We start from the raw sequence: 27,415 nt of genomic DNA, 5'->3' as shown, positions 1-27,415 counted from the left end.
ATTGTTCAGTTGTGTTATCTAAATGTAAATACCTAGGTAAATCATTTTAACAGGTTTCTGTTGAACTTTATAACCTTAATAGTTTCTGTTTTCCTGGTGGTGGGCCAAGTCCCTCTTCCCAGGTAAGAAGCACTTTAGGACACAAATTAACTCTTTCTAGTCTCTCAATAACAAAATGATCATTAGAAGAGTAATTTTTTTAATAGGAAATCTGAAAGAGTCAATAGAATCAATTGAATCTCAAGAATCAATCATCCTTGTCTGTCTCTTTTGAATCTGGCCTTACAAATGCAATGGAACTTTGATAAAATTCATCTTGTTATTCCATGAATCCAAATATAGTCATGTACCAATCAACTGAGATAAGAAGACGGGTATAAGAAGGTCATTGTATAACACCAAGTCTTGATTAAAAGAAAGTAAATATATGAAAACAAATGAAGGTAAATCTCATTAAAGTTAGTCATTTAGGAACGTTACTATCCTATAGATGCATTATAAAAATGTGAAATGTAAAAAATTTACAGTTATGTAAATATGTGAGAGCGTATGTGTAGAGATCACACACACTTACATGGTGTGGCTTAGGAGGTGAAAATCTCACACAAGTCACTTGATAAAAATTAGCCAAACTTCTTGCTTTCTGAGTAGCCCAGCAGAGTAAGTTTGGTGTTTCTTAAAGTCCTGTTCCTCAGGAAAGACATATTAAAAGGGTGCCTGTAGAAAATGAGCTTATGGTCATAGGGTTTAATGCTGAGAAAGCAGTGCAGTAAAGAAACCTGTTTAATTGCTTTCTTAGAACGTCTTGTGTTTACATTCCAGTGGCACCCCTTTTTTTCCATCTAATAATATCCTCGTCAGTGTTTTGGAAATTCTTTTGGTATATGCTGGTTCCCATGACTATATGAAGTGTTAAATAAAATACCATATTTGCCAGACCCTCCTAAAGGAACTCAAGTGTTATTGCTTAGTCTCTAAAATGTCAGATGGTAAAGTCCCTGTTGTTGCAAATTTTTATCATCTTTACGGCAGCCATCAGGAAGGATCTAGGCTATGTAAGAACTGAAGGCCTAGATCAGTAGACGAAAGTGAAAGGTTTAGAGCGAGACTTCTCAATTATCGCAGCAAGGTCTTAGACTTTGATTTGCCATCTGTCGTTACCTTTCCTTCATCTCTACTCTCCAAATCTGTTTAATAAAGGCCGTAGTCCAATTCATATGAAGCATAATTAGTACAGGGAAGACAGTACAATTGCTCGGTACACACACACAGATGTGACTATTTACAGCTCTCAAAGGTTGCTGTAGATAAATAAACTTTTGATTGGCTTGTGACTGCATATATTTTTAATGTTAACATTTCTGAGTTATAAAGTTACAAATTTCATTTTGAAACAAATACCCAGTGAAAACCACTAAAATTGATTTTTTTAATATTTGAAATAATATTATAATTAATAATAATAAACTGTGTTTTTCCAAGTACTACATTTTGTGATTTATCACATAGGTATTTTTTCAGGGGTACAAGTATTATTTCTAATGGGCTTTCTAAGGCTTAAGAGAAATTTGGTGAAAGACAAATACCATGTGATCTCACCTGTAAGTGGAACATAATCAAGAAAACAAACAAGCAAGCAAAATATAACCAGAGAAATTAAAATAAAGAACAAACTGATAGTAACTAGAGGTCAGAGAGGAGAGAGTAACAGGTGAAAGAAGGGGAAGGGAAGTCAACGAACATGTATAAAGGACTCATGGACAAAGCAGGGAAGGATTGAGGGTGGGAGGTGGGGGTGGGTGGAGCAGGGAAAAGTGGTGGCAGGAAAATGGAGACAACTGTACTTGAACAACAATATATATAAATAATATAATTAAAATTCATATGGTAGAACAGTATACCTCAAATTTTCATACTTACATATACCTGTTTTAATGTGTATGGATAAAGGATTTTCTTAAGTTTAGAAATAATAGCTTTTAAAAATTATTGTTTTGGTGCTTGCCAGGTCTGTGGATTTAAACTTCCTTCCATCAGTTGATCCTGAAACAGTTCTTCAGACAGGTAAGATGAAAAAAATGTGCCGATTACTAATAATCGTAATCCAGTAAACAAATCCTGTATCGATTGGTTCATGAAATAAATATTGGTTGAGCATGTACAGCAGGTCCTTGAATAACATCATTTTGTTCAAAGTCATTTTGTTACAACATCATGAGATGCTATAAGAACTTAAATCGTGTTTATATCAATTAGCCTATGGTAAAACTGGTCTTGTTATATCTCCTTTTGCTTAATGTTGGAGAGCCTATTGACAGTGCTTAGTGATGAATTATGTGGTAGAAACTCAAAGAAAAAAATTTCAAACTGCTTTTTGGTTTAACCAAAATGTTAATTTACAATATTAAAAATACTAATAGTGATAAATTGCCAAATTAACTCTCCCTTAAAATATTTGGATTTATTTTCTTATCTGTAAAATGGAGATAACAATTTTTATTTTATTGGATTATTGAATACTTACTACATTCCAACATTGGGTGGGGTTTTTTTTGTATTTTTATATTTTATTCTCCTAATACCCCTTGAGATTATTAGAATTACTTTCTCTATTTTGTACTTGAGGAAGCCAAGGCTTAGAGATATTAAAAAACTTGGTCAAGATCAAGTAACTATTAAACTCCTCACCATAGCACTAAAAACAGGTCTAAATCCAAAGCTACTGGCTGTACTGTTTTACAGTCACCTTTGTAAAAATACTTAGCACCTTGCAAAGGCTTTGCACATAGTGTGTCTTCCCTGCTGCATGGCGTGTAGTATATGTCTAAATTCATTAAAGCCGTTAAGATAAGGGTACATTTATTTTCCTGTTTTGACAACTTACCCTTAATGTTTTTCTTGTGGATACCATTTCCATTAGAGAAGCAGCAACACATAATGATTTCAGAGGCTATACTTTGAAACCAGACTGCTCAAGTCCCAACTCTAGTATTATTGTACTCATTGTATTACCTGCGTAATGAGTCACTTAACTTTCTCATGCCTTCCCATCTTAAAATTGGGATGATAACTATCTGCACTTCACTGGGTTGAGCTAAAGATAAATAAATTAACATATGCAAAGTATTTAGAATAGTGCCTGGTACCAGCAAAATTAGAATTATGAGCCATTATTAGAAAATACATTATAAGTTAAATTAAGGTATTTTTACTTAAAAAAATTTCATTGTTTTCTGCTAGAATCTGTGAAACCACTACGAGAGATATTTGGGCGAGAATATGTGTGTATAAATATGTGTTTACATATATAAATAGACTAGACTTTGCATAAGTCTTTAAAACAGTTGTTCTTCCAATTATAAAATGTAATGAAGAGTAAAGACATAAATTCTGAATATTTTTGTTGCAATGATTCAGTTGTCCTAAGCTTTTTTAGTACAATATGTCTTAATTTCTTTTAGAGAACTGAGAAGTAATTGTAATCTCTTGAGCGTTTAGAAGGTACAGTAGACTATCAGTACAAATACAGGGTAGGGGAGAAGAAGTTGTGAGTCCATGAAACACAAGGTTATCCTTGTATTATTACTTACTGTATTATTTTCCATTTGAACAACTGTAAACCTTCCTTTGCCCCACCCTGTATTAAAAGCCATTTAAATTTAGGACATTTTCCTGAATAAAGGTGAAGACAAAAGAATTTAAGTGTCTGCATTTTTGACTCGTAAGTAATAATTGAAAAACAATTGGTTAATTAGTTTATTTTTTAAATTGTTAATATACTTACAGCTTTAGATGTTACACATTCTGCAATTCTAATTTCTCAGGAATGAGTGGATATTCTACATTTGTTTGCTGTAATTGAATAACATTGGATGCAGTTCTTTGGCCTCTCATGATTCAAAGTAATATGTTGTAGAGATTACTTAAATATTTCGTACCAGTAATAAAGACTTTCTACCTTTAATCTAATCAAACATTTGCTATACCATCTTTTCTTTTTAAGGAGCTATAATTAAAAGTATGGATTACTACTGAAATCATATAACACATTGCTAAGTATTGATTTTTACTATCAAACGGAAATTCCAGGGTATAGTTGTGCTCTACAGGGAAGAGGACTGGTTGGCATAATATCCTGAGCAGTGAATCCACCAATAAGAAGAATGCGATAGATATAGATAAAATATGTATGCACCATATACATTTACTATATAGCATAGCATATTTAGTATATACATTTATGATATATTAAATAACACATAAGTATACCATATTGTATGTGTGTACATATATGTGCATATATGCAGTTTTCTCTTTATTTTTATATACATTTTACAATTATATTTCAGTTCTTAGTAGGCAGGTAGACATATAGGTAGGTAGGTTCTAAAAATAAGGGGCTGGAATTGAGAAGAATTGTATTTCTTTATAGATATTGATTATGAGTATCTTTTATCCTTAAAGGGCATGAATTGTTATCCGAATTACAGCAGCGTCGATTTAATGGCTCAGATGGAGGGGTGTCATGGTCTCCCATGGATGATGAACTACTTGCACAGCCACAGGTTATGAAATTACTAGATTCACTGCGAGAGCAATATACCCGTTACCAGGAAGTTTGTAGGCAACGTAGTAAGCGTACACAGTTAGAAGAAATTCAACAGAAGGTGATGCAGGTAGGTATCTGAGTTGAAAAAATTTAACTCTCTTTAATTATAAATGTTGGGTTTTTTAAAAAATAACTTTTACTCTGTGACTGATTTTATGCTAAGCCTTATTTGTATAAACCTTATTTGTAGAGAACCTTAGATATACCAAATCAGACTCTAAAACTATTTTTAATTATGTGTAGTTTTACAAATAGTATTTGCATTAAGATTATGTTCTTTCTAGAACTGACATTGAGCATTCAGCTCACACTATTAGAATGAACTTCAAAGAAAACCTAGTTGTTGGAGACATCTGTGGTCTCTGTGTTCTTACAATAAATAATATTTTATTGTTGATAATTTGATTTATTTCTAATAATTTGTTAGTTTTTTTTGTTAATTTGGGCATTGAGTTTTTCTATCCTAGCAAAATGATAAAATGTAATATAAGTAATTATAATATTAAATTTTATTATATGAAGCTGATAGAAAGCTTTCAATGTATTTAATATTTATAAATTTTTAGTTACTTTTATACTAAAAATCAGTGCCGAGACATTTTTCTTATTTAGGCTACATTCTGAATTTTTGTGCTGCATTATTAAGAAATAAATCTTAAAATATTTTATTTAAAAAATCCAGATTAGAATGTTTTTATTAGATTTATTTATTCATTAGATAATTTTTAAGTGCTTATTATGTAAAAGACATTGTGCTAGGTATTATAAAGCATATAAAGGTAGACTTGGCTTTTGCTATCATCAAACTTAAGGAGGGGAGAATGTTAAGTGTCACAAGGTTATGACTGAAGTTCTATGGGCATTTATAGGAGCGATTATTCCTCTGGTTGCAGGTAATCTAGGAAAATTTAGTGGAGGAGGTAGTACTTGAGCTTGTCCTCCAAGAATGTGTGATTTCACCAGGCACCTTTTTTAGATTTCAAAGAATTAGCATTTTGTGGAGGGTAAAGAACAGCATGAATGAATAATAGCAGCATGAAATCCCAGGATCTATTGAAGAAAAAGGAAGCAGGAAGGCACCATGGGAAATTGTTGGCCTTTGAGTCATAGAGCATCGTAGACAAAAAACATATTCTGAGTCCTAATTCTTCCATATATTTGCTGTGTGATAATGGTTACATTATTTAGCCCCCTGAACCTCCATCTGACTTCCTTTTTTTCCCTTCCTTTTATTATTACTAAAACAGGGATAATAAGTCCACTTTTGAAAGGTTTGTTGAAAGAACCCAGAACTTGATTAATGACAGCGATTTTATTTACTTCAGTCAAACTAGATCTAGTCAACAAGTCTACTTCAGTTGTTGGCATCTTTTCTGTAAAAGACCAAATAGGAAACGTTTAGGCTTTGTGAATCATACAGTTTTTCTTGCAGTTAGGGCTATTTAATCTGCCATTGTAGTACACAGACATTTTGTGAATGAATATATGTGGCTGTGCTCCAGTAAAATTTTATTTACAAAACCAGTGGTAGGCCGTAATTGGCCTGTAGTTTGCTGATGCCTGACCAGATCATCGGGATGTCATAAGGACAAAGGCTTGAAATGAGGCAGGAGCTGGATTATGGAAGATCTTGATTTCCAGGCAAAGGGATTTAGGTTTTATCTCATGACAACCAAACTAAAGATTTCTGAGCATTAATTATATATAACTTTTTAAATGCAATGTATTCATAAGTTAAAGACAACTTGTATTAAATCCAGGTAAGCTTAGCCAAGTAGTTTAAGAGTACAGTAGCCCCCCCTTTTCTGTGAGGGAAATATTTCAAGACCCCCCAAATGCCTGAAATTATGAATAGTACCAAGACCTAAATATACTATGTTTTTTTTCACTTAGAAAAAAATATACCTTTTCACTTGGAGGAAACACTGTATGGCTTCTTTTTAGCCCATCCTAATAGCCAGCATCACTACTCTTGCACTTTGTGGCCACTATTAAGTAAAGTAAGCACTGCTGTACTCGGATGCAGCACTGCAATGCCATGTTAGTCTGATAACTGAGAAGGCTAAGTGACTAATGGGCAGAGAGCATGTATAGTGTGGATATGTTGGACAGAGGGATGATTCACATCCTGGGTGGGACAGTGTAAGATTTTATCACACTGCTCAGAACAGCACGCAATTTAAACTTACGAGTTGTTTATTTCTGGAATTTTTCATTTTAATTATTGGACTACTGTTGACCATGGATAACTAAAGCAGCAGATAAAGGGGTATCTTTGAAAACCATAATGATGGAATAGCATAGTGGTATCAAGTCACCCAGGTAATCTGGGTTCACCCTTTTCTACGACTTTAAAATTGTTTGACCTGGGGAATAACCTGTAACATGTTGATGCCATAGCTTCCTCCTTAGTAAACTGAGGATAACAATAACAGCAATAATAATACCTACTTAATAAGCCTTTCACAAGGATTAAAGAAGATAATTTTTATAAAATGGTTAGTGTTTGGCACATAGTGACTTTTCTATTAATATCTATTGTTTGCTCACTCATTCAAATACCAATGTGTATGTCAGTTGTGACATTGTGCTAGGTGGAATATAATGGTGAGTAAAATAGACAAAGGTCCCACCTTTATGGTGTGTGATTAAACTGTTGTGAAATTGCAACCATTCAAGTCCCCAGGAGGAGAGTGCTGGGACTAAGGGTGAAAAAGAAGATATCAGAGGTGAGTCATTTTTGTGGCTTGAAAGATTTGATGGATGGTGGTGGTATACAATTATAAAATACTACATGGTGTTTGGGTGTAAGTGTGGGTGGAAGAGTGTGGAGAATCAAGAATTTAGGTTTAAGTATGTTGCATTTGAGGTGACTTGGAGACATCTAAGTTAAGATGTAGAAGGGTAGTCCTGAACAAGTCCAGAAATCAGCGAAGTCTGGGCTCGTGACATTTGTCATTTGTATATGAATGGAAGTCAAAGGCTTTGAAAGGATGAGAATTGCCCAAGGAAAGAGCTGAGAGTAGATGAGAAGTGAGCCTGTTAACTGAGCGTTCAGAAACTCCTTTATGTAATGGTCAAGTAGAAGAGCGTATTCTTGAAAAGTAGGCAATGAAGGATTGGCCAGAGATGAAGAAGAAAAATGCAGAGTTCTGCATCCAGGAAGCCAAAAGAAAAAACATTTCAGGAAAGGCATTGAGAACCTTGTCAAATGCTGCTGAAAGATTAAATAAGACTGAACATGTCCATTAGAATATACAAGATTGAGGTCATTGGTGAAGCCAGAAGATGAGGGGCAGGGCCAGAAGCACACTGGCATGAATTCAGGAATGAGCAAGTTGTGGTGAAGGAGACGCTGAGTACAGTTGACTCTGAGAATTTTGTCTTTGAAGGAAAGATTAACACTTGACCAGTGCCTAGAAGTGGTAGAAGAGGGGTTGTATTAGTTTACTGGGGCTGCTGTAACAAAGTGCTAGAGCCTTAGACAACAGAAATATTTTCTCACAGTCTGGAGGCTAAAAGTCCAAGATCCAGGTGTTGGCAGGGGTGATTCCTTCTGAGGACAGTGAGGGAAGGATCTTGTCTTGGCTGTGCACATCTTCTTCCTGGGTCTTCATATCACCTTCCCTCTTTACCTGTATCCAAATTGCCTCTCCTTTTAAGGACACCAGCCATTAGAGTAGGACCACCCTAACAACCTCATTTTAATTGAATTGTCTCTTTCAAGACCCTATCTTTAAATAAATATGGTTACATTCTGAAGTACTGAGGATTAGAATTGGTGGGGTGGGGGGCACAGTTCAGCCTACAATAGGTGTCAGGTGTGTAGTGTTTTTGTTTTTTTAATAATAATAATAATAAATAATAATAATATGAAAAACTAAGAGCTTTAAAGCCTAGTGGTATGTATCTATATTTTATATTCAATGTACAAAAGAGAAAGAGTAATTAATCCTATCAAGTTCCTGACAAGGTGAAAGTGGATGGACTCCAAAGCACAGTTGAAGAGATTAGCTTTAGAATGAAAGAGGGAGAACTTCCCTTTTGTAACAGGAGGAAGGATGGGTAGGATGAATCCAGAGGTGCTTCTGTGTATAAGTCAGACATCGGGAAGATGAAGTTGTTGTGTGATGTGTTCTTTTTTTGCAAAGTAAGAAACAAAGGTCATCTGCTTGGTGGTGTAGGTTTAGGGGCAGGGTAGTAAGAGAGGAGTAGAAGTTTAGATGAGGTAGAGATAGTTCCAGATTTTCTTTGTGGAGATTGGAAGAGTGAAATTACCGCAGAAATATAGTTGTAGTTTTAGGTAGGTCGATACCGACTTTATGGTGGAACCTTTCTGGCCTGTTGTACAACCCTGCCAGTTTATGGCTGGCTGTTGAGGTGCAGCATAGAGATGATATTCATCAGCATTTGTGCTTTGCTACCTGGGATCAGTGGGTATGATAAAAAGACAAAGGGGCAAAGGAATTAATTAATGTATTGCCAAATGTGTTACTGAAATGATGGGCCAGCCCAAGTGGATAAAGAAGAAATAGAGAAGGGAGATGATAAGAATATTTATAATGGTGGTGATGATGGTAAGTAATGAGATTATTGTTAAAAACAAACTTCGTTACTATTCAGTTTTCTTTATGAGCATTACTTGTGAATTGGTTAGAACATTAATATTCACCCTCTAATGGTCCTATATACTCTGTCACATTTTAGGGAAAGATCTATTTCCCTTGCCAAATGATAACTTAAATTTAGCTATACGGTAACATATATTGATCATGTCAGCACACAGAGAGCATAAACTGTAATGTCTTCAGTCTTATGGATTTGAGGAAAATGGAATGAAATTTTTTGGTTATATGAAGATAATCATAAAGTTGACTATCTCTGCTTATGTTAAATTAGTGAAAATTGAATTTTTCTAAATTTCTTTTTTTCACTGACTTATCCCTGAAAACGTAGAGAGAAATCAGTCATTCTAATAAATAAACTGTATGATAAATAATATCCATTATAGTGATCAGTCACTTATTTCCCACAGTTCAAATTGGTAGCATCAGACTTCATGTGGTATGCAGAGGTTCTCCATGCTGTTGCTGCTTACTTCATTCTTTCATTCATTTCATTCATTTTTACTTACTGATTTTAGAGACAGAGAGGAGAAAGTGGTGGGAGAGAGAGAAGCATCAATTTGTTGTTCCACTTATTTGTGCATTCATCACTTGATTCTTGTATATACCCTGACTGGGGATCGAACCCACAGGTTTAGCATATTGAGACTTGACTCCAACCAACTGAGCTATGTGGCCAGGGCTGCTGCTGCTACATTTAAAAATTAGACTTCACATACTTCTGGGTAGGAGATAATGCCACTTCCCTGAAATATGCTCTTGTGATTCTTGTTATTTATTGTGGCAGTAATTACTGCCAGCATTGCAAATGTTAATTCTGGAATCATTCATGGTGCTTTTCTTGTTTGTAGAAAGGAAACACAGAGGCAAAATAGGACACACTCTGAGTTGCATAAGTATACAGCTGGAGGATATGTGCCCATTTCCTCATTTTCTTTTGCCAGGTCAGATGTTTGACATGCCCTTCTGCCTGATGTGACTTCATATACTTCCAAATACTCTCTTGCATTCTTTAGAAATCACCTGGTCATGAAAGAATGGTGGATAGTCACACGCATTTTTGGCCTTTGCAGATATTTGTCGTGGTAGATTTTAAGAACACATCTTCAAGGTTATACTTTGCATATAAATGTAACCATTTGAGAGGTTACACTGATACAGATTGAGCGTGGAACTGCTTTTGCAGTAAGTTGATATTAAGATTGACCGAGCGAGATGTCCTGGTTGAAATTAAGTTTTATAACCTGGTTTGTTAAAACATTATCATTAATGTATTTAAATAAATTTGTTTACTAGGGCATCGATCTCAATTTGCATCATTTTTATTAGAAATAGTCATACATTTACTGATGTTGCATCCTAAGGGAAATTACTTTTAGCATACATTAAAGCTGTATGTGCACTTGACTATGGAACTGGGTTTTTGGCACCAGAAGCCTTTACTTTATTTATGGCTCTTTGAAAATTACATGTCAGTGAGTTGTTTTTACCCAGTTATGATTTATGGTAACCTGCTTTTGTTTCTAGCATATTCTAAAAGCAAAGTTTAAGTGTTTAAATAATGTCTTCAATTTTAAAAAATAATGTATAATTGTTAAAGTTAAATATTTTTGAGATGCTTTCATTCTGCTCTTATTTTTAGAATTTAGACATTTCTAATGAAATAATTATGTTAATTGTTGAAAATAATTAAAAGCCATTTTACATCTGATTCTGTATTCACATTTGTATTAGATAATAATGAGAACAATATAGGATTAGAAAAATGCTATATATAACTATAAAATACTATATATATCATGCTGAGTATAAAAATGTTACATATAATGTTCATTATGGAATTACTTAGAATTGGTGGAAATTGGGAGCATTCTACATGCTCAACAATAGAGAACTGGAGTCTTGAAATCAGTTATAATTGTTATTTGAGGTAGTACATTACCTAACTCTTAATAAGGATGGACGGGTTGTGTGTTTGGATGGATATGTGAAGGAGGGAGGGAAGGAGGAAGGAAGGCAAGGAGAAAGGCAGGCAAGCAGGAGACAAGGAGTTAAGCCTTCTTAAAAAAGGTTTATAAGCATTGAGAATTATACTGTAGCCACATGGAAAATCATTATAGTATAGTTTAATGTTAAGTGAAAAACACAGGCTAGAAATTACTTGTATTCTATGAGAATTGGGTGTGGCATTTAAATCTGGAGCAACATATGAAAACACTATGCATATAAAAACTAATGGAAGAAAATATATATATGATTTTTTATAGTGTGTCACTTTTATATAATTATAAAAAATTACATGAGCTGTTAGATTTCAAAATGAATGTACTTTAACCTGGTAGTAACAGAAATGCATTATGGGTCTGTGATACTCTGTTATAAACTTCTAAGCTAAGCCTATTTATCCCCTGGTTTGATAATATTATGCTTCAGAGACACCCTCATTCACTTCTTGGGAGCATAACCATACATCTGTTGCTGAATTCCTTACTCTAATTTTAGGAACAGGTAAATCTTAATAAAATTATTTTTTCTGTTAAAAGTACTTCATTGTGTCTATGTGGATTCAGAGAATACATGTTTGTGGATAAAGAGTTAATAAAAACCTTTTTTCTTCTTCATGGAAATTTGATCTTTTACTTAACTATCTAGCTCGGTTCTCTGGAAAACCTGATAAAAATTTGGAATGTCAGTTATGTTACTAGACAGTACTGTTTATAGTAAAAAATATTCTGGATCTGGATTGGGAAAACTATTAATACTTGATGGAAGACTTAACATTGGGCAGGTTCATTGACTTTGTAACAGGCATGACCACTGTGGTGGGCGATATGAGGTTCTGATCCCATACCTGTACCATATGGATCGCATCTCCTTACACCTGAGCTGTTGGGCTGCTTCAGCTGTTCAGCAGAAGAGAAATGCCCAGTGCTGCTGTTCTGGGAAACTAGTCCCCACCCTACATCCTTCTGAGTAGACTGTTTGTAATTGGGACTTCAGATAATCTTGTGGGTCTGAATGTTTTGTTGATCTTAATATGCCTAGAGTATATTGCAGTAGTATAATTCCACTACTACCTGATTTTTAATTTTCTTTTCAAAGTAAGAAAAATAGTATTCTAACTTTATGTTAGTCAATTCATTCACTTATCAGTGCCTTGGGAAGAGTATGAGGACAGACACATGACTTTCAGGCCTAGCTTTTCAGTAATGGATTATGTTACTTTGGGCAAGTCACTTAATCTCTCTAAAACTCAGAGGTTTCCTAAGGGTTAGATAAGAAATTTGACAGATGTCATTTCTAACTCTAAATCCTGTAGTTCTTTTATTTTCTTATCATAAGTTAATTTTTAATCCTCTTTTTGTGGCAGATGATCAGATAGCTGAAAGCCTGAGGTACTGGAGCATATATTCCTCCAAATTTAGGTTTTGGATAAGTCCTGTTACAGCTATATAGTTCTAAAATAAATATTTACTGCCTGTGCAATACAATTTAAAGAATTTAAGTGAAAAATACATGAGCAACTTTGGGAGGGAAAACCAGTTAGAATGAAAGTTTGAAAAGCTTTGCTTATTTTAAAATTTCATCTGAACTTCTACTTAATAGGTTGTGAACTGGCTTGAAGGACCTGGGTCAGAACAACTAAGAGCCCAGTGGGGGATTGGAGATTCCATTCGGGCTTCCCAGGCCCTGCAGCAGAAGCACGAAGAGATCGAGAGCCAGCACAGTGTGAGGGCTTTTTTTCCTCTGCAAGTTATAATGCTATTCTTAATGTGGATAATTAATAGCATGTGTAGTGCTAACTTCTTATAAACTTTGGTAAAGTGCCCATGTTTTGCTGTGTATAATGTGCACCCACATTTTAGTAGTAATTCCCGTGTATAATTCACATTTCACATGGGAATTAGCACTTCCCATGTATAATGCGCATCCTTATTTTTCCCTCAAAAATTTGGGCAAAAAAGTGTGCATTATATATGGCAAGTACTGTACATTTTGACCACTAGGTACATAGTCATTGAAGTTTGACTTTGGTTATATCTGCAATACAGTTAACTAACATATATTTATAGATACAATTCATGTGAAATTTTAAAAACTGTAGTAATGGAAGAAAGAGTGATAGTACAAAAACAGGACTTTCATCTGTAGTCCTTGAGACAGAAACTGTGATTCTTAAGTCATCAGAGGGAAGCCTGTCCCTGCTTTTTAGGGTGCATAGTACAATTAAATGCCTGAGAGTTAATTGTAGAATTGTTACATTAATCATAACTGATGGAGAGTGAGGACATAGGGTACAGGATAGGTGTTTGTACTTTGTGTGATTGAGGGTTTACATTTGTAACTGTGAGGGAGATATGAAATCACAGTTATGAAATTGGGAAGTAAACTATTCTATAGGCAGATTATAGATAATAATTGTTCAAGAGGGTTTAAAATGTAACATCTTGTTACGTGGAGGAAACTGATATGTGCTAATCTTATGCCGTGTTATAGTTAACTCTTCATTGTTGAGTAAGTAATTATCCAATTTGCAGGTCAGTTACCTCCTTTTCTCCTCCAAGTTATATTCTTATGGTAATTTTAAATAGAGTGACTAGAAAATTGGAAAAATAAAACTCAAATTCATATCTATCTCTTAGATTACCTGTCTTAAAAAATCAATTTATACACATACACTTACAGTATTCAGCCTTACACATAATATGAGGAATAAAACCTTTCTTCATAAATAGGTAGTAAGAGAAGTCAGCCCACCTTGAGACGCAACTCCAAGTGATCAGAATATACTCTGATTGGATTTATGTATTAATTGGGGGGGGGAGGAGGACGTGTTCAAGGGTGAATGTAATAGGCATCTTGACCTTCAGGATCTAAATGCACAACAATGGAGAACGGTACAAAAAATTTATCGATAGTAATGTTAAACTCTGGGCCCAGATAAGATTTAAGGGTCATCTGAACATTATATTTCTCTAATTCTTTCCCCTTCAACTTTCTTAGTTTAAGTGGTAATAAAAAGATGGGGATAGTATTAGTAAATGTATATTTAACTAAATGAGATTAAAGAATAAATACTAACTATGCTTTTCTTGAGAATAAATTTGAATTGTTGACCAAGAATCATTTGCTCTTTATTAGAGATGCATTTTGACAATATATGATCTAATTATTTTCCTTTTAAATATATAGCACTGTGTTTGGTTTCCTTATATTATTTTCTTTATAATATTTCCCAAATCAGCTTTAATGATTAGCTATCTTGCAGATAAAATACAAACTGTACCCTATAGGAATTGTAATCTAGCTAAGGGAGTAATATGTAAGCAGGTGGTATCACAAGATTTGGATAGTATTTACTAAAAATTTACAATTTAGTAAATATACTTTTAGTAAATACATATTTACTAAAGTCTTTAATGTATATTTACTAAATATATTGTTTTTGCCCTTTCCCTACTTAGTCCTTGTTACAGATTTACAAATGAAGTTCTGTGATTGAAAAATGTACATATTTCCCGTATTTCATAGGTTCCAGCATAATGGTTTTTTTCTTTTATGCTTAGAAAATATTGAATAATTTGTATTTAATTTATAACTTCGGTTACTGAGGTTACAGTCTTTAATTCTCTTGGTACATTTTAAATAATTTAATACTGTTGATATTTTTGACATAGATTGTGATTTATTTGAGCTTTGTGGATTGTTCTGGAACATGTTACTACAGAATTAACTATATTCTATGGTTTGTCCTCCTTTTTAGTTCTTGAAAATATTATTTGCTATAGAACATTCTAGACTTCATCTAGGGGATAAAGTTAAGAAGTTATCCAGAAGTTATTTAAATATGGATATGTGACACATGAGGATCTTAAAGACAGGATTTATCTATATTTTATATTTTTAAAAGCTGCCAAGAGGAATAAATGCAGTTATAAATTAGATTATATTATAAAGAAGTTCACAAAATTGGATTACATACATATTTTAAAGAAGTTCCCGAAAGAAGTATAACTATATGCAAAAAATACATATTGAAAAGCACATTTTCACATTGCATATAGTTGGATGAAAGTGCAAATGGTATACATAGAGATTCCTCTGTTTAGGTGCTTGTTTCTGTATTTTTATTATATTTATAAGGTTTTAAAATCAATTTAAGGAAACAAGTTACGGATGACCCTTTTCATGACCTTACATATACTGCTAATGTAAATCAATAATAAATTTCAGAACTTTTGAATTAAAAATAATCTTATACATTATTCTAATACCAATCACCTTATTTTATACATGAAGAAATTGGGAGAGTTCGTTTTTTGGTGGATAGCTAGACTAAGGTTAAAACACCAGTCTCTTGATATTAGATGAGATCCTTTCTCCCTCTCCCCTCACCATCTCTGACCCTTCCTCCATGCCTCCTTCCCTCTCAGAGAAACCTATGTTTCATGGACCTGCTTAAGATGTAGCATTTTTTCCATTCTTGACATATTTGCTTACATTGACATCTGCATTCATAGACATGGTGCTGAAGAAAAGAAACAATGATGGCTTATTATGGATCTCATTTCTTTAAATGAGATAATAACTGGAATTTGTTTCAGAATTAGGAGGTGGCACAGATTGGTTGGGACCAATGAAACAGGATTGGCCCTGAGTTGATGATTACTGAAGATGGATGATGCAAAGGGGTTCATTGTAGAGTTCACCCATGAAAAATGAGGGAATTGGGGGCACAAAACCCCCTCCCCTGCCTCACTGTCAAAAATCCGCACATAACTTTGACTCCCCTAAAATTTACCAGTAGCTGACTGTTGACTGGAATACCAATAACATAAACAGTTGATTAACACACCTTTTGTATGTGTTTTATGTATATTATTACAATAAAATAAGCTAGAAAAAAGTGTTATTAAGAAAATGGTAAGAGAAAATACATTTACAGTATTTGTTGAAAAAAAATGCATGTATAAGTAGACCCATGCAGTTCAAACCTGTGATGTTGAAGGGTCAACTGTGCCGTTCTTTCCACTTTTGAATAGATTGGAAATTTTATATTCTAAAAGGTTTACAAAAAAGAAAATTGCACCATTTTAACCAATAGGTGGCACTGCATTGTCACCTTGAGAATAGGTTGATGCAGGATAAGTATATTAATTTATGCTGTTTAAGATATTCTAATATTTTATTAAAAGCTTTCTTTTCTCTTTGTAAAAGGAAGTCAACACTTTAAAACATTAGAATCATTTTATGAAATTATGACAAATTTCTAGCATATTGATTGGTTAATAGGAGTAGAATTTAGAGAAACTTTTAATGTACCATTTTGTGTTTAAAACAGTCAAGTACTAAGTTTTAGATTTTTTCTGAAAGCATAATTAAATGAAGCTAAAAATAAATGTATTAGCTGAGAACTGATTAATGTTTTCTGAAAGATCACTGGCTATTATATGGAGAATAGGCAGTAGGGACTAACAACAAAATAGGAAGAAAGGAGGCTAATAGAATGAAGGCAGTAGAAGTAATGAGAAATTGTCGGATTCATGGGTTAAGCCAGCAAAACTTGCTCTTGTAAGAAGAATCAGAGGTTTGGCCTTAGCAGCTGATATTAAGATGGCAAAACCTGGGAGAAAAGTAGGTTGGGAGGCTTGAAAATTAGTGTCTTTGGGGACAGGTTAAATTTTAGATATCTAAGAGGTATCTGGATGAAGATGGCTAGTTGAGTGATCAGTATCTAGGATGGAGGATATTAATTTGGGAGTTATAAGCCTCCCAAATATATGTTACTTAAAGGCATGGGACTAGATGAAATCATGCAATCCCAATGAGTGTTGATTTAGACACAAAAAACCTTGGAACCTGAACTCTGGGTCACTCCTAAATTTAGAGGGCAAGAAGAGGAAGGAGAGCCAGCAGGGAGGCCAAAAGGAGCTGTGTGTCTGAGGAAACAAGAGAAAAAGGCATTTTAAGGAGGAGGAATTGCTCATCTTTGTCAAATGCAGCTCAGGAGTCCAATTAAGATAAGACTCAGAATTCGACAAAAGTGGTTTCACAGGATTCGGAAGCACAATTAGAGAATAGGAAATGATAGAATGAGTATAGAGAACTCCTTTAAGGGGGATTTGTAGGGGTTTTTGTGGAGATTTAATTTACAGTAAAACACGCATCTTAAGTGTTTGTTTTATTTTTTAATGTAAGATACTTATATTATTTGTATGCTAATGGAAATAATGTAATTAAAAAATGAGACTTGATGGGAAAGAGAGAGAAGAGAATTAATAGCAAGAGCAAAGCCTTTGTATAGGCAGCAGAGGATAGCATATAACACACAAGCAAAGTGGTTGGCCCTTAGGAGCTGGGACAGTTCATTTGTTATTACAGTAGGGAGGGTGAAGCATAAGGCTACAGAAGCAGGGAAGGTCACAGATTTGTTGGTGAGATGAGAGACTCATCTGATTACTTCCTAGTGAGTTAAGAAGTTAGATTTCTGTTTGAGAGTAAAGAGGTGAGAAGAAAGTTGGAGATTTAAGGAGTTAAAAAAATAATCATGTGAATGGAAAAGTGAATTGACTAGAGAAATGTAGTAGGATTGCTAACGGCCTATTTGATAGTAATTTTTTAAAATGATTTTATTTATTTTTGGAGAGAGGGGAAGGGAGGAAGAGGGAGAGAAACATCGATGTGAGAGAGAAACATCGATGCATTACACACTCCAACCAGGGACTGGGCCTGCAACTCAGGCATGAGCCCTGCCTGGGAATCAAACCGGCGACCTTTCATGTTGTGGATCGATTCTCAACCAACTGAGCCATGCCGGTCAGGGCTTCTGGTAATTTTTAAAGGAGAACCATGAGTAGCCATATTTACCTGTTTGTATAGGGACAGTAGGCAAAAAAAGTAGGACTGAGGTTTGACAGGTGAATTTGATGGAAGGGGGAGAGCCCTCTGATCAGAGATAGAAGTGAGGACAAAGGGCTCCTGAGTGCTGGACAGTAAAAGATTCTGAGGTGAATGGATTGGTAGGCTCTGTGAGGTTGTAAGAGTGAGCATACTAAAGGATGTGAATTGGAGAGCTGGAAGCTGGTGGTTGGAGAATGGAATTCTTAAAATTGAGATTTGGGAAGCTGTTACATAAATACAGGATTTTATGCTCATTGGAGTGAGTAGCTGAGGTCGGATGAGGACAGGATAGTTGGAGACAAGGGAAGGAGTCAAGGAACTGAGAGTTCAGTGTTGGGTAGATGTCTGCATGGTGGAAATCGGTAAGAAGGCTGATGCTGAGAGGAAGGCAATGACCTTTGCTAAACAATCTGGATGAAAGTATGCAACAGGGAAGGTTGGGAAGGTGTACCGTAATCTCACAGCATGCACTTCAAGTGAGATGTGGTTTTTGGAGAAATGGTCTGGAAATAGTTATAAGAACTGAGGCAGCTATTCCCTCATCTGAAGGCTTGGGGTATGCCAGCTGTGAAAACAAAAACAGCACAGGACTAACTGCTTTCTCTAAAAGTGGACAGGTTCAACATAAAGCAAGAGAAAGGAACATTTAGAGGCCAGGATGAGGCCGTAGGAGATTTTGCTCTTGGCAGGAGTGAGTTTCAAGGATTGCAATGGAAGGAGTTGGGGGTTAGAGACTTTTCATCTCAATTTAAATAATTTTGCCTAAGAAAATTCTTTTGTATGTTACTTAGTGTATCTGGAGAAATTAGGAAATATGATGTAGTTCTCTAGCATAAAATAAAGATAATTTTCTCTTTAATTTACTTTATTGTAATGTCTCTATTATAGGAATGGTTTGCAGTATATGTGGAGCTTAATCAGCAAATTGCAGCACTATTAAATGCTGGGGATGAGGAAGATCTTGTGGAACTGAAGTCCCTGCAGCAACAACTTAGTGATGTTTGTTACCGACAGGCCAGTCAGCTAGAATTTAGGCAAAATCTCTTACAAGCAGCTCTTGAATTTCATGGGGTTGCCCAAGATGTAAGTGTCTTCTCTGATTGCTTTTCTTTTCTTGAAATTATCTGAACACTTATCTGCACATAATTTTTCCAGGTTTGCATGTCTCCTAATTATTTTTCTGGAAAAGTAAAATAATGTACTGGAGGGGGAAATGAGATAAAATCTTTGATTTTTAAAAAAAAATGTTAAGTCAGTCTGCATGCAACTAAACCTTTTTTTATCTACGTAGTGTCCCAACTAGTAGATATTTTTGTTTTGATGGTTTCTCAGTGTTTGTGCTTTATCAAGTGGAATGAAATGGAAGTTTCATAACTTTTATACTGCTGACCTGAATAATTTCTTTGCCTTTCTGGTGCATGCATCTCTGTGCTCTGTCTTTCAGATAACATGTATTCTAATTATCTGTTCTTGTCTTTTAACAGCATAGTCTTTTTCGAGTATAATTGTGATAACCTCATTAGAGATAAACCTCATTAATCATTAAACATTTTAGATGCTGATTACATCAGGGTTATCTCTTTGGTGTCCCTCTGCTTTAGTTGTCTCAGCAGTTGGATGGCTTATTAGGGATGTTGTGCGTAGATGTAGCACCAGCTGATGGAGCATCGATTCAGCAAACTTTAAAACTGCTTGAAGAGAAGCTGAAAAGTGTTGGTAAGCAGATTTTAAAAATGCTGAAACATAGAGGTTCTTTTAAAAAAGTATTAACCATAGTTAGATAAGTCATGCATATTGAACTCATAATTATTTACAGGAAACACAGGAAAAATTAGTATAAAAAAGGTTTTTTCCCTTGAAGGGCATAATTGATCAGTCACTCTTCCTTCATTGGACCTTTAGCCTTTCTTATTTACCCAGCTATATCTACAGGTGCTATGTCTTGCATATACTATGAACAGTTATTTGTAGTGCATGCATAAACTGTAATTAGCTGTGTAGTGTTTTGTGGTAAACACTGTATGCCCAAAACTGTGTTTTATGCAATGATTTTTGTTGTTGCTATATCCTAACCTTGTGAAAAAATAGTTGGTTTGGTTCTGTTCATTTGTTTCTCCAAATTGGAAATATTGCCAAGATTACCTGCCCTCTAAGGAGAGAGTGGTGTAGTTCTCTCACTTGACATTAAGGCCTTTAACATTTAGTAGAGTGGTAAATACAGTGACTTTCCCTAGGTCATTCCTGGTAGACAGTGGATGTTAAAAGTGGGAAGTAGGGGTGGATTGAGTGGGACAGAAGGGCAAAGACGAATGAATATAGGAGAAGCAGCAGAAACCTAAGGCAGAGGTTTGATAGAAAGTAGTAATAGGTGTTTGGACTAGTTTGGACTAATGAAAAGGTTTTGAAAAATAATGTTTGCATTGGTATTTTCTATGCTTAGAGTTTTTGTTATTTTAACAGATGATATGCTTGATACACATATTTAGTATTTAATATGCCAAGCAAAATTTATTTGAAAATGTCAGAAGTTTTCTTGAGCACAGTTTTTCTTTGAAAAAGAAAAGAAATTCCTGTTTATTTCTCTAATTTGCAGTATTGCTAACATATTCTAAGTGTTGCTTCTCATTGAATATAAACTTGGTAGTGCTTATACTCAGAATGTTCAGCATCCTTTAATATTGCTTAGTGATATTAATAAAACTTAGTGAGTGATTTGAAGTCTTGTAACTCATATCTTTTTTGGAACTAAATATTTACCTTGTTCTCCTAAAAATTGGACTATATATAAAAGCATACGAAAGAAAAAATGGAAAAGTCTTACTTAATAAAATAAAAATTCTCATACTTTTTTCCTGCTTTCAGTTTTAAAAAATATTATTATCTGTGGAAATTTACCCCTTTGAAATTCTCTTTAAGGAGGATTTGGCATTGGGAGGGGAACACTGGTTTGAGTCACATTTAAAGAGATTTTGTTGCTGAAAATGTTCGGAGGACTCCATTGCAAGATAGTTTAATGGAATCCAAGTACAGTGTCTGCTAGAGGGCTTACTGGGAGGGAAAACACTTCCGTTGTTTAAGAGATTAAATCTAATAACTTTTGTTTTAGATGTAGGATTGCAAGGTTTGCGTGAAAAAGGTCAAGGTCTGCTGGATCAGATCTCCAATCAGGCATCCTGGGCCTATGGAAAGGATGTAACCATTGAAAATAAAGAAAATGTGGACCACATTCAAGGAGTGATGGAAGATATGCAGCTTAGGAAACAAAGGCAAAGTTTGACTGTTAATTGTACTTTTGCTAAGACAACATATTATTGATTAAGATGAAAAATGATATAATATATATTTTTTATTCAAACTAAAAGTTTTTACTGTTACATAGTAGATATGTAGTAAGTTTTTGGTGAATGTAATAATTATTGTGTATAATTTTACTAACAAATTATGACAGTTTGTTCAGTTAATGAATGGGAACCTTTTCCCTTTTACTCAATAGTGAGAATTTCAGTTACACTTAAGTACTTTGCATTCCTGTCCCCAATGTAGCCTATGATTCTCCTGTCCTTTAAGAAAACCCTTTTTGGAGAATTTAGTTTTTCAGTTTTCATTTGGTTTAGTTGCTGCTAGCTGTCATCTACATTGATCTGTTTCCTCATTGAAACTTCTTACTAACAAATTGTCAGACATCCATTGTTCTCATATTTGCTGTAGAAGGATTAGACTAGAGACTGATGTTTATTAGAGTAAGATGATGGAAAAGATGGGTAAGGGTAAAATGATGTTTGGTTTCATTTGATTAAAGAGCTAGGAATTTAAAGGATTCTTTGAAAACTCAATTTGCAATAGCAATTGCAAACTATGGTTGTCCCTTTGCATCCAGCGAGGATTGGTTCCAGGACCCCGCAGATATGAAAATTCACAGATTCTTAGATCCCTTATGTAAAATGGTATTGTATTTTTATATAACTGTGTACATCCTCCTGTGTACTTTAAATGATCTCTAGATTATGTATAATACCTAATACAATGTAAATGCTATGTAAATGGTTGTTATACTCTATTACTGGGGACTAATAACGAAAAAAGTCTGTACATGTTCAGTACAGATGCAACTGCCATAGGCCTAACTACATAGTACACATCAGGAACAACGTAAAATATTTTCGGCGAATATTTCCAGGGTTAAACTCTACCTTGCACTCGCTCTCTATTTTTTTCTGAATCTGTTGAAAAATGACAAATGCTTTTCCATTTAAGAGGACTCCATGAAAACCACGGAGTGAGGGCACTGAAATAGTTTCTTCATTTGTAATAAATCGCTATAATATTTACTACAGGTATACATCAGGAACTGCATAACTTTTTTCCAAACATTTTCAATCCACAGTTGGTTGAATCCATGGATTTGGAACCCACAGATACAGAGGGCTGGCTATATTGTGAAGTGATGGATTAAATTATCTATGCATGTATACACAATCTAGCATACTTGTATGAAAATTTTTTGCACACTTAGAAATTTTAAAGTCATTTTTAAAACCTACAGAAACTTTCCCCCTACATCACAGAGAAAATAGGCAGAAATTCTTCTACCCTCATATCTGCAAATGTATCCATTTCACTATTCATTCTCATCACAAAAGGTGATGTAGCTCTGCTCTTATCAGAGTCAGTCCTTTCGTATACCCTCATGTCTCCTCACTCCATTGACTCTCATTCTCTACTCTGATCCCTGTCCCTCATTTAAATGCTGAAATCCTATTTTTTTAAAAATACACACACACATGTATATATGTTCCCCTTCAATTCTCTTTTTCTTCTAGCCCTAGTGCTCTCATTCTTGACAGTTAAGTTTTTTGAAGGTCTCATCTACACTCATACTACTTCCTCACTTCTATTTACTTTCCCACCCTCCTCAATCTGACTTCTACACCATTTCACTGAATTTGCTCTTGCTGATGTCTCCAATGACTTTGTAATTGCCACATAATAATAAGCATTTGATTGCTCAGAATCCAGGAATACTTTTAGTCCTGACTTTGCTTGACCGCTCTGAATCGTCTTAGACACAACTGAGTTTTTCCCTTCTTGAAACTCCCTGACAACTGTGTCTTCTTTGAAAACACCCTCAATGGCACTCCTTCTGGTGCTGTTTCTTCTCGGTTTTCACTGTTCCTTTGTCCTCTAACTGATGTCACTGATTCTATGGTTTGTTCTGAAGCCAGATTTTCTTCTCAGTTTGTGTGTTCTCCCTGGACAGTCTCACTACTTTAATGGCTTTCTTTAATATGATCACAATTGAGTAGTTATGGCTCTGACGCAAACCCCTCTCCTGTGCTTAGGCCCATAATTCCACTTACCTACTGAGTATCTCCATCTGGATGCCCCAGACACTCATCAAACCAGTATGTCAAGATTGGAATCATTCTCCCCCAAAACTTGCTCTTCTCCTGTAATTTCCTGTCTAGGAAAGTTACCAGCAGCTGCCCAACTTGGGGTTTATCCTAAAATCCTTACTCTTCCTCATCCGTAAGTACATCAAATGTCAGAAGTTCTGCTCTTTTGTTATCCTGGACATTTCTTTGTTCAGTATTTTTCTGCCTTGTCTTGCTCCTCTCTATTCTGTTATACACAAGAGCATATCTAATTACACAATTTCTTTGTACAGAACCTCTCTCAGTGACTTCCTATTTTCTCAGATGAAATTCTGTCTCCTTGGAATAGTGTAGGAAACCATAATCGAATCCTGTGGTCCCATCTCCTGTAACTTACCCCAAAACCATATAATTGTTTTCATTTTCCTGAGTGCATCATGCTGTTTGATGCGTTCATGATTTAGACTGCTTCCTTCCTCATTTTCTGCCTAATGGGTTTCTACTTTTCTTTGAGACTCGAGGATACTTGGAAGCCTTTTTAGGTTTCTAAGACAAGTTAGTCACTGGTTCTCCCTACTCCCATAAATCCTTTACACAGCTCTACATTAACATCACATTGTTTATTTAAACATCCATCTCCCAAAATGGGACCATCTTAGAGACTGTGTCTTACTTTTTTCCAAGCACATTGCTCAATACATGATAATGAGTTGAATATATGAATGATACCATCTTTATCATTAAAGTGCCTTACATTGTTTTTTAGCTTCATATTTTAGAAATAATTATCATCATCATTTCCCTTCAGTCCTTTGTAGAATTACTTTAACCAAGTTTCATTTTAACAGTATGCTATGGGATTTTATTTAGAACATCCTTATAAAAATAGCCTTGTGACAATGACGTCTGTAATGTTATTAAGTCTTCTTTAAGAACATTAATTATAGTGGAGCCCAGTGCCTCCTGGTTAAGTTGTTATTTGTATTGGGAATTGCAGTGAGATTTCTACCTCCCACCTGAAGTACATAATAGACTTGCATGTGAATGAAGGGAATGGATCAGAGCTGAGTTAAGTCAAGTCACCTTAAAACTTTAGTCTGTGTGTCATCCAGGCAGACCATAGTAAGTTTAAAAGTACTCTATATTGTATTTCTGTACACCCAGAGAGCAATAGTTTTTTTCTTCTTAAGGACATAGGTGGAGTTTTTGTGGGTTTTTTATTCAAAGTTAGATATTACTCTTAGTAATGTAATGGAATGAAAAGTGTTAATTTTTTTTATTTCCTTGAACATCATCTTCTAAATTAGTATTTGAGAAACTTTGCACTTTTATCTTTGAAGCTAGTTTAACAATGATTGACAAGCAGATCTTTGGGTTTTAGTGTACTACTTGCGTTTATGCTTTGCTTCAGTCCTTTGCAGGATCCATGTTGTTCTCAAGAGGGTTTGGGGTTCAGCATCGTTCGGGTATTTTGAAGTTTTGATGTGACATAGATATAGATATCCTTAAAATTATTACAAATCAATACAAAATAGTCTCCATAGTGTTGGACTAAATATTTCAGTATACTATAGAATGTGTGTGCCAGATAATGATGCTACAAATCTAAAATGCTGTTCTGAACTTATGGTTGTGTTTCTTAGATGTGAAGACATGGTAGATGTACGAAGGTTAAAGATGCTTCAGATGGTGCAGTTATTTAAATGTGAAGAAGATGCTGCCCAGGTATGGATCCAGCACGTTATGTACTTGACTTTAATTAGAAGATTGATTTTACCTAACTATAAACAAAGTATATGTTTCATGGACCTAAGAAAGTAACATTAAGTCAGATTCTAGTTTATACTGTTGAAATAATAGAAGTCTTATGTCCCTGGTTATCTTACTGGTTTCACTTGATTTACCTTCTTCATGAAATCCTCTAATGAGCTAGAAATTGGGGTTATTTACTATTTATTATTGTTGACTTGTTATCAGTTATATCCCAGAATAAGGGCTGGATAGTACATTGCTTTTTAACCCTCAAGGATGTTTTTCAACTAGGTAAACAATTGCTATCTTTTTGTAGTTAGCATAAGAGAACATCATTTCAGCTTGACATAGAGGAAATTTATGACTTTAAATGACAACATAAATCTGTAATGAGATTCAGTAAGATCTAGATTATATAAGCATATGATCTATTAAAATAAATCATGTGGTAATTTGGAAAGAGTGCTTCTCTTTAATAAGTTTTGTCTTTAGATTTTTAAAAATATTGAGTAGGAGGCAAGATCATTAATTCCTATAGCTTGTCATTGATTGAAATAAGCTGTTAGAAACTTAAGGTATAACTAGTAAACTAATCACATGATATGCTTTTTTATAAATATGATATTTTGATATAATAAGCAGAGACTTATGAATCCAGCTTCACTGTTGTTTCTTTTCATTTAGGCAGTAGAATGGCTAAGTGAACTTCTGGATGCGCTGCTTAAGACCCATATCAGATTGGGCGATGACGCTCAGGAAACGAAAGTTTTACTGGAAAAGCATAGAAAATTTGTTGATGTTGCACAGGTGCAGAACTGATTATCTTCCTTTTCTACAAGCTCAGTGTTTGAGTAGCTTTCTGCATGATTATAATGTAACTTAACCCTCCAAGTCCAAGAAGGTTAGTTATGTTATTCCAGAAATATCACGGAACCAAGAATGTCAGCTGGTGCATCAAAACTAGCCTGCATAATAAACTTGAGAGGGTTTATTTTCCCTGAATACAGGTTCTGTATGCTCCCTGAGATTTGTATTATATATTATAGCACTGTTTTTAGGCAATCTAACTATGCATTCATGAAAGTTAACATAAAATATATATTAATATCAGTAAATCAAAAACCCCAGTTTCTGCATATCATCAGTGTTAGATAACAACACAGATTTTTTTGTTGTTTTTGTGGAAAGTATCTTAATTAATTTCCTAACAGTTGTGGTTTACTATATATGGAATATAAAGTGCCTGTTTTCACCCACTTGTCTCAATTAATGACTGAACAGACATTCTTTGTGACTCATGTAACTGAGCAGACTGGGATGGGGAAAACAGAATAAGAAAGAAACTTACTGGAAACTAACTAAAGTATTGCTTCCCCTTCATTGTTTGTGCATGCTGACAATTTGCGGTAATAAGTGTCAGTGGAGTCATTGGGTATTGATATCCAGTGGCGTCATTTAATGCCAACCAGAGTCCTCCTGCACACTTTGCCATCCCTCTTTTCCGAATTCTTTTATTACAATTTGATGTTTGTTTATTTTTTAGAGCACTTATGACTATGGAAGACAGTTGCTACAGGCCACAGTTGTGTTGTGCCAGTCTCTGCGCTGTACTTCTCGATCATCTGGGGATACACTTCCTCGACTGAACAGAGTGTGGAAGCAGTTTACAATAGCATCTGAGGAGAGAGTACATAGGCTGGAAATGGCTGTTGCATTTCATTCAAATGCCGAAAAGGTTTGCTTTTTTAAAAAACTGTGGTCACAATAGTATTGTGTATGTTTAAAATATGTTAATTTTAATAATTTAATTATATGATGTAATTTTTAAGAAATTTATAATGTGTTGTTTAAAGTGTGTTTAGGTACATTGTCTTAGAGAGTTCAAGTCCAGTTCTCTTAGTGATTGATACCAGTGGTGGAGTACCATGGTCAGAGAAATTCAAAACCATTCAGTAGTCCCCTGTCTGCGGTGCTTCTCTCCTCCCCAGACCTACTGCCCAGAAGGTGCTGTCCATTCTTTAGGATGTCATGATTCCTGTATCATTCATTGTTCCAGGAAAGGAAACTATGCTTTGACAACTGCTATAAATTGTCATGAGTTATTTAAAAGGACACTTTTAAATTTTTTAATGTTTAAAATAGTCTGTCCAACTAAA

At 34.6% G+C, this 27,415-nt stretch overlaps 1 protein-coding gene across 2 annotated transcripts in view; it reads left to right on the top strand.

Annotated features, from left to right (window-relative positions):
* Positions 1-27,415, top strand: part of SESTD1 (SEC14 and spectrin domain containing 1) — a 96,727-nt gene that overhangs the window by 55,889 nt on the left and 13,423 nt on the right. The window contains exons 8-16 of one of the 2 annotated variants that reach the window (XM_053918811.1): positions 2,009-2,064; positions 4,465-4,676; positions 12,841-12,963; positions 19,024-19,218; positions 19,737-19,851; positions 21,242-21,401; positions 25,151-25,232; positions 25,944-26,066; positions 26,803-26,994. In XM_053918811.1, the coding sequence (XP_053774786.1) occupies positions 2,009-2,064; positions 4,465-4,676; positions 12,841-12,963; positions 19,024-19,218; positions 19,737-19,851; positions 21,242-21,401; positions 25,151-25,232; positions 25,944-26,066; positions 26,803-26,994 (1,258 nt within the window). The remainder of the gene's footprint in view (positions 1-2,008; positions 2,065-4,464; positions 4,677-12,840; positions 12,964-19,023; positions 19,219-19,736; positions 19,852-21,241; positions 21,402-25,150; positions 25,233-25,943; positions 26,067-26,802; positions 26,995-27,415) is intronic. The other variant, XM_053918812.2, reaches the window with a different exon arrangement.

This window comes from Desmodus rotundus, chromosome 2 (assembly GCF_022682495.2).
Source record: "Desmodus rotundus isolate HL8 chromosome 2, HLdesRot8A.1, whole genome shotgun sequence".
Taxonomy (NCBI): Eukaryota; Metazoa; Chordata; class Mammalia; order Chiroptera; family Phyllostomidae; genus Desmodus; species Desmodus rotundus.
Note: the sequence above shows the minus strand (reverse complement) of the source record. Positions and strands in the feature narration are given on the sequence as shown.